The sequence below is a fragment of the Lineus longissimus genome, chromosome 2 (assembly GCF_910592395.1).
Source record: "Lineus longissimus chromosome 2, tnLinLong1.2, whole genome shotgun sequence".
NCBI lineage: Eukaryota > Metazoa > Nemertea > Pilidiophora > Heteronemertea > Lineidae > Lineus > Lineus longissimus.
This window is the reverse complement of record NC_088309.1, coordinates 5,247,163-5,255,278: the sequence shown is the minus strand read 5'-3', so window position 1 is coordinate 5,255,278 and position 8,116 is coordinate 5,247,163. Positions and strand designations below refer to the sequence as shown.

General features: G+C 41.6%; 2 protein-coding genes across 3 annotated transcripts; both read left to right on the top strand.

Moving 5' to 3' along the window:
• The first annotated feature begins 100 nt into the window (after window positions 1-100).
• On the top strand, window positions 101-1,728 carry LOC135483575 (uncharacterized). Of its 2 annotated transcripts, none has more exons than XM_064764547.1 (3): window positions 101-342; window positions 645-869; window positions 1,238-1,728. In XM_064764547.1, the coding sequence occupies exons 2-3, from the start codon at window positions 678-680 to the stop codon at window positions 1,541-1,543; spliced, it is 498 nt and encodes a 165-aa protein (XP_064620617.1). In that variant the 5' UTR covers window positions 101-342; window positions 645-677; the 3' UTR covers window positions 1,544-1,728. The 2 variants fall into 2 exon arrangements, with proteins under 2 accessions (XP_064620617.1, XP_064620616.1); XM_064764546.1 differs by having other exon boundaries at window positions 101-347.
• A 1,837-nt stretch (window positions 1,729-3,565) lies between these two features.
• Window positions 3,566-8,114, top strand: LOC135503151 (uncharacterized). The gene is made up of 2 exons (XM_064796545.1): window positions 3,566-3,652; window positions 5,748-8,114. The coding sequence occupies exon 2, from the start codon at window positions 5,895-5,897 to the stop codon at window positions 7,374-7,376; it is 1,482 nt and encodes a 493-aa protein (XP_064652615.1). The 5' UTR covers window positions 3,566-3,652; window positions 5,748-5,894; the 3' UTR covers window positions 7,377-8,114.
• The last annotated feature ends 2 nt before the right edge of the window (window positions 8,115-8,116 follow it).

The window sequence follows — 8,116 nt, the reverse complement described above, 5'->3', positions numbered from 1 at the left end:
ATCACGATTGTAGGGGTGCCACAAAAACAACATGCGTGAGATCAAGAGTCACCAAAGGACATGTATTCCAAAAACTAGGTCATGTTTTGAGGCGAATGGGCTTACGCATAATAATGGCAATCGGTAAATGTTCCCCTAAGAATGAAAACTGCGTATTATCGATTGAATGATTGTGTGAGGGCGTTGTTCATGCCCCAAAAGTTGAATATCTTACAGGGACATGCCTCGAAAATCTTCGATCCCGGATCTTCCTGGAAGATACTGATGATCAGGGTCTGGAACTGAGGTCACACGATCGAGAAGTAACAGGCTCCCTGATTGTGTGTCCGATTTACTCTCAAGCCAAGGTAGGGTTAGCAAGTTCAGCAAAGTTTGGAATAGGGTCTATCGAGTATGTTGCTCTTGCTTGGTAGTACTGCAGTGATACTACACAAAGAGATAATTCCAAAGAGACATTGTCCTTGTCATTATGTGTCACTGACTCCTCTCAATAGTCGTCAGTACGGCTCCTGTGACTTTACAGCATACGTTATACCTTGGATCGAAGCACAATGCATAATGACATGACCGTTTAGTGAAATGTGCATTTGACCCGTCCGTCTTCCATTCTAATCCGATTCTCCAATTGCCTTTTATATTCACAGTATTAAATCACTGCCGGTGAGGTCAAGCTGAAGATGGGGACAAAGTCTTCGAAAGACTCCTTCACGATATCAGGACAGCCTCGGGTTGCTAACGATGGGGCAAAAAGGTCCAAGTCGAAGGAAAAGGCAATAAAACTCAACCCTAAGATTAGAAAAGTGTGCGTCCATCTAATCGAAGACAGTCGGAACGTTGATTACATACTCAAGTTTTTCTTGAACAGACACGTAAGTTTACTAGATACGGTCATCAAAAATGGTAATTACACTTTGTCTAGAGTTTAGCAACGGCCCATCTAAAAACTTCAACTTAAATGGGTCGATCTTATCGCGTCCTTATGATTGTGACTTTGTCTCATGAAACCAAAACTTGACGAAGTACCGCAGTTTTGGCCTGCATTTTAGCTCGATCCGCGCGATGTTTGATGAAACAACCAATACCTCTCAGTTCTGTACATAACAATTCCTTAAACCAGCACATCTATCATATCGTCTTCAACTGTAAAGTGATGCAGTTGAATTTGCCGAATTTAACAGTACTAGTGAAAGTCGTTGCCATCGGAGTTTTTATCATCAGCGTACCATTGCCTTTGCAGGAAACCCAAGCAGACGAAAAGGCCTTAGTGAATGACCCGTACGAGGCACAGGGCATGAATTTAAGGACGGAGGAACAATATAAGAGTGCCAATTATGCCGCCAGAAAACTGGAGTTCGTGAAAGCTAAAGACAATACGGAAGTTGGCGAGTTTTTACAGTGGATAAACTATCAAGCGTTTCCCCCGAATACCATGCATGAATACCCGAGCCACCTGGAGGGCATGGTTGCAAAAGTGAAACAGTTCGATGGCGAAATAGAAAAAGTAGTCGCTGAAATCAACAGAGACATTAGGAAATTCAAATAAGCCCAATTTACATTAAATTTGCTGACTCATCGGCAGCTATGCCACTGGGCTGGGAACCACAGGTCGTCAGTTTAGGACTAGATACTGAAATGAAAATCATAGACCTAGACATATTTATATGTGTGTTATAATCAATATCTCGAGCGCTCGAGAAAACAAGTCCATCGATCGAGATATTTCCTGAAATAAAGATTGTTTTACAGAAAACTTTTGTACTGTTGCCAAAATATTATTTGACCACACTGGATTGAAACATTTTGGAATCACTCCGGACTGGTTTATTGAAAAAATCAAGCCAGTTTTAGCTGACCCATAAAGGGAGACTGAAGGCAGCAGCCAAGATAGGCAGGTGTAGGCATGATTAAGTTACACGAAATCGCTAATAGGGTTTCTCCTATACATGCCATACCAGCCGCTACAAAGGTGGAAAATGGGGTGGATTTCGGGTGAGGCTGGAACTAACAATTCGAGTTCTTACTGAAGTACTACTTTAATTAATATATATATCAAAAATGTTTCCAGCAACATGCCGGCAAGACCAGCAACTAAATTAAGCAAGCAAGCAGCCTAAATCAAACTTTAAATTGCCGTCAGAAAGCAGCATACTCTTAATAGCGACTCTTCCTGTAAAAAGGCGTTATAGACATTTATCTCATTTCCTCTTGGGCTGCGGTTGGTTTCCATTAACATGTTCGCTTGGCTGTCCAAGCTTTGAGATCGATTACATTTAGCCATTACAACCTTCACCATTCCCTAGAATCTGTCTATAGTATTGGTAATGATTATCGAATTACCGGTCCGACCAGTTGGGTGTTCTCACGGAGTGTGTTAGCAGCTAGTAAGAAGTCTACCATTGGATATCGTTGCCAACGGGTACTAAATTGACTTCTACAGCGGGCAGTGAAAAGTTATTTCTCCATTACTGGGTAAGCACACCGTATTCTACCTTTGTAATGAATCAACGTATTTTAGAGCATGATTCTGAAAAAGGGGATGATGGATAAGAACTGTAGGCGTTACAGTGGTGTTGATTCAAGGGCTCGAGAAGAATCGAGGAGTCCGGCCAGTTGGGGCAATTCGTATTGTCAGTTGGAAGGATGTTTTAACATTTTGATTGGGTGATCGATCTATTGATTGATTGGCTGATTCTGAATCTTCTTGCTCCAATCTGTACCCAGAGAATGCAGTACAAAGAAACAAGGCACTACCATAATATAGGACAAGCAAAACTTCTAGTACTAAGCCAATTACCGCACTTTCACCAGCTTGACGGTGTACCATGTTTTTCTAATAAATCCATTTTAAAGTGCATTGGATTAAACAAACCAGTTTGAATGATCTTTAACGTAGACTCGTACGACGCAACAATTGGGCGAAATCATATAAAAATACTTTGATCAATACTTATAGGCTACTACAAAAAAGGGGGTTGCACTCTGAGTTCAGACTGCAACGAAGATCTCACCAAAACTGAATGTAACTCAGAATTTCCTAGACATGTCCAAAACCACCCCATCCTCGTTCCATCCTCGGTCCTCCCTGTCAATCCATAACTGCCCCACAATGCTATATTGATGATTTTCCCTTCAAATTTCTTTGCAGAAGTGATCGTCGCGTATATTAGTATGATGATTTGAAAAGGATATACATTGTACATATAGCCTGAATGATAGCTATTTCAGTAAAATGCTCAGGATTCAAAGAGACAAACGAACAGCTCTTTGTGTTTAGTTAAGCTGAGTCTAATCTAATATTCCTCTCTCAACAGAATTGGTATCGATTAGCTCGGCTCACCTAACATCAACTCCTGCCACGGGAAATCCACCCTAAACTGCAAGTTGTAGGAGGCCGAGTACCAACGGGGGAATATTAACTGATTAGGCCTACTCGATATACCTAATAGGCGTACATTGACAAATATTTTTTCGACCTAAGGCTATACAAGACCATTATTACATGTTGGGGTACATACAATTGGGAACAATCCATAATTTTATCGTTGACATTAAAGTAATGTCAAACAAATAGTACAGCTTGTGATGTGATATTCGATTTGATGTGTGCATTGCTGGGGAGCAGCACTGATGGATGCTTTTCGTCTACTCGAAGGTAGGTGATGATCAGAGAAACAGTGTTGTTTATGTACATGTTAGCTAGATGTTGTTGCTCTGCATTCCTTCATTACGGTGCATGTAACTGGTAATGAAGGCGCGTGAAGTATTACAGTAACTGGTAATGAAGACACGGCGATTGCTTATTACAGTTAAACTGAATGAAGGTACGCGGACTAATGTTCATTACGGTAACTAATAATGAAATCACGCGGAGTATCAACCTATGATGAAGGCAAGTTATGTATTCATTTCAGTAACTATAGAATCGAAGGCGCGCAGAGCCGGTATTCATTGCGGTACTTGGTAATGAATGCCAGCCGAGTATTCATTGCCGTAACTGATAATGAAGGCAAGCCGAGTTTCCATTACAATTTTACATGTACCTGATAATGAAGGCAAGCCGAGTTTCCATTACAATATTACATGGAACTGATAATGAAGGCAAGCCGAGTTTCCATTACAATACTAACCGATAATGAAGGCACGCAGAGTTCATTTCAGTTGCCGATAATGAAGGCACGAAAAGTTGCTTAACATTTGCAGTGTCTTATGAAATCTGATCTTTGATGCGATGCGTGAATAATCGGGGGGGGGGGGGGACCGACGAATCTTACTCGTACAAAAAATTACATAAATTGTTTAAGTACGATGCGTATTTTCTGGGTAAGAACCCCATGAATTTACTCTATGTTGCTGTATACAGTCCGGAGACAGTTTTCAATAAAATAATCCTTGTCCCACTCGCGGTTTAGACATTCAGATTTACTAAACGGATTTATTTTGAACCATATTACGAACCACGCGTTCCATTTAATAAGCTTAGATTTCATATTTACTTCAATGGCCCCTTTTTTCAACTGCTAGCCTATTTAATCGCAGAACATTGTCCGCCATTTAATCTTTAAGCCTGATCATAGGATCTGAAGATCATACCTAATCTTCTGTGCAATTCGCTGCAGGACACGACTTACACTTTTTTTCTAAAATATTTATAGGAGCAACCCAATATTTGGAATATCAAGACTTGGTATAAGTTAAAACATTTCCTAAAGGCAGTCTTGCTGAGCTTCAGCAATAGTCATCGGCATGGGGATACATGTAGCTTTCGAACGGCGATCGACGTTTCACCGGATCGTTTCGGTGCGTCAGACGTAGTCCTCCGATCTTCCTAAAGACTTTTCGTAAACTATCTGTCCGCATCCTTTTTGCCTCTGGCGCACGAACTGCTGGTCGGATGTCGTTGAGAAGTTCATTGCAATCAATGGGTGCAGCCTGACGTCCCTGTAAACATGCAACCTTTCCTGGGGTCATTAAGCTCAATAGTTAAACCAATATTTCTGTAAAATATCGGCCGCCGACGCAGATCAATAGATTTGACTAATTGTCCTCGCGGGTGAACACAATCAATTATTGATGAATAAGGTATCGATATTGGTAATCAACTATTGTCAATGTTGACCTTGGCAAGAAATCCAATTAGGCTTAAACTGAGATCTATAATTTACATGTAAGTTACTTTCAGACATTACTTTGGATTCTAAAACAACTTGGTTACAGTGTTTATTTTCTATAATGGATTATGTATTAGCCTCGTTATTGACCATATAGGTATTGGTGAGATAGTCATATCCTTTTGGGTTTTTCTAAAGTTTTTCGAAAGCAGATTCTCAGTGGATTATGCCAAAAATAAGTCAAGTTTGAAGGGTTTCAGAATAGAAATTGATAGAAATTGATATCTCACTGTCGGTATTGGTTGTCTCGTCAAACACAGTTCGAGTAGAGACGTCATTTCGCCCAAACCCTTGGATGCCGCTGTGTACGAATGAATTATCACGACTTAATGTGGATACATCTGGGTAGGCCGATCAGGATCGGCATTGACATGATGTTTTGGTATAGCCCGTCAAACAATGTAGGTTGAATATCACAGCCATTAATCGACAACGCTTAGTTAATTATAACCATTAATCATTAATCCTTTCAGCCCAACCACTGCTGGGGACAAAACCTGCCCGCGACAGGTCTTTTCTTACCATTTTCCCTATATACTCGTATCAAATTAACCATTATTATTAATATATTCTTTTCAGAAGCGACCTAACGGAGAATGCTTTCAATCAGCATAAAGATGCCATCCCAAGCGATCTGGTCATATTAAGGAACTATCAAAGGTGACGCGAATTTGCTATTACCTTGCAATGGCACGACGGACATGACGGGCACTTTTTGATTAATTGATGAGAATCTCAATGCAAATGTACCGGTCCGGCGAGCAACAAGAATTAGAGCGCCAAATAAATATATACAAGAGCGTCAGGCGGAGACGACCCATTAATATGCCACCAATTGTGGGATTTAAGAAGCTACCAGCTCTTTACAATCATACAAGCCTTGTTGGCCGTCGCGTGCAGGCTGGGAACTTAACCGAACGACCTCCTGATGACAAGCCACAGACCTTGTTGATTGACACCCCAAAGGATAGTTTCGTAATCGCTCGGCAGGCGCTTTGGTCATATCAGACGAAAAACCGCGGGACTAAGCACGTGCGGCCTCTGTCTGGTGACCTGCCCCCGATTCCGTATAGATTCAAACCAGAAGAATCAACTTCTAAGAGTATGAAAGACTTCTTGACAACCTCACCGGAAGCGAAAGATTCTGAAACCCGTAAACAACGCCCTTGTTGGAATATGTCGAAACGGCGAAAGGATACAGTATGTCTAGGTTCGGATGGAAATGGTGCATTTTCTGATTGCGGTGAAAGTATTGGTACTCAGTATGATAATGTGCACACAGTGGCTGTTCGGCGCGGAGAATGTTCCGCCGGCAATCGGAAAAAGGGCATGGACAGAGTAGAAACACCAAATACGGCATTCGAAGCGGAGGACCAATTCGATGCAAATCCATACGATGAGGACCTGAAGACAAAAACAAAACAGGACATCTATGATACGTACATTGTTGGTGTACCGCGAGAAGGGGTGTCCCCAATAATGTATGATGACGTCATACATGGTAGTTTCTTACTCGGACGTAACCAGAATGTCATAGACAAAAGTGCGTATGGTGATTTTGCGCGGACTACCCTCCCTCGGCGTGTGCCTAGTCTTGATATCAGTAAAATGCATGCTCCGCTATCAACACCGCCAAAAAATGGACGGTTCGCGAAAAAGAGTTCTTTCTTTACCATCCCTCCTCTCACTGACTCAAAACTCAACAGCGTTGGCAAGCCTGCGAAACCAAATTCCAATTGCTACCCCGTATTTTCGCAGCATCCTCATGACGCGCCTGTTGGGAAGTTAGGGAGTGTCAAACCCAGAACAAAGTTGTCAAAATTAAAGATTTCTCTCAGTCAGAATAAGAAGGGGAGGAGGAACTCAAAGGGCGGTGATTCTCATTGTGGCGATGAGAGAACAGAAGATATGTCCCGCCCTCTTTCACCCGATCCCGGAAGTGAACACAGTGTCGAACTAAATCTTCTGCAAATTCAGTCGGAAAACAATGAATCGGACACGGAATTTCCGAATACGGATGTAGTTCGTGATGGATCTGATCTTCCTCACACTGAACCCGAACCTTCAAACACGGGGTTACTTCGATCAGATAATAAGACATATTCTGTTGAATCAACTCGGAATTTGCTCAGTGAAGGCGAGTCACGGCTTGATACCAGCCGAGAATCATCGAACGATGTTATAATGGTGACCATATCAAAGAAGTAAATCTTAAGTTTGACACAATCACTTTTCAGAACAATGCATGGCTATTCCTTGAGGTTTTTTATTTGAGGATTACACTATCATCACCATCACGGAGCTACTTGCAAGCGAAGTTCCCGTATATATAAGAACATTCTGTTCAAAAGCGAGTCATTGGACATTAAGTGCAAACTGTAGGCTCGGGTGAAAATTGAGGTTCTTCTCGAATGTCACTCAACATTCCACTGAACGGAAATGCAACCGTGGATTACATACATGTAACGCAGCATCTACCGTCGTTGTGCGCCGTATATCCATCCTTCCGTCTTACCACGTGTTGCTTCGGGTTATCACGTCAGCACATATGCCGATCTACATGTATCAGCGCCGAGTGTCGGTGTCCCTCCTTCTGACATGTAATTAAGTCGAAATATCGACATGGTCTTTGGTAGATTCTGTGTGCCCTTGCTTTATCAAGAAATACCAAGTATTAACAATCGCTGATATACCGGTAAAGTGTCGGAGAGTCCAGCTAGAAACGTCAACGATTGTAGTCGTGCTATCATGATTTAATGGTCTGCTTTTATTTAGCATTGTATTTACCATCACGCATTAAACCATCTCATGCTGTGTGCTATTACATGTACTTATGCGCCGTTTAATCAAAGCGAAAATGTTTTTCACAATATTTGTACAGTACGTTTTCGATATTTGTAAATGACGGGACTTACTCAATCACTTGTAATTGAACGTAAGAAGCAACA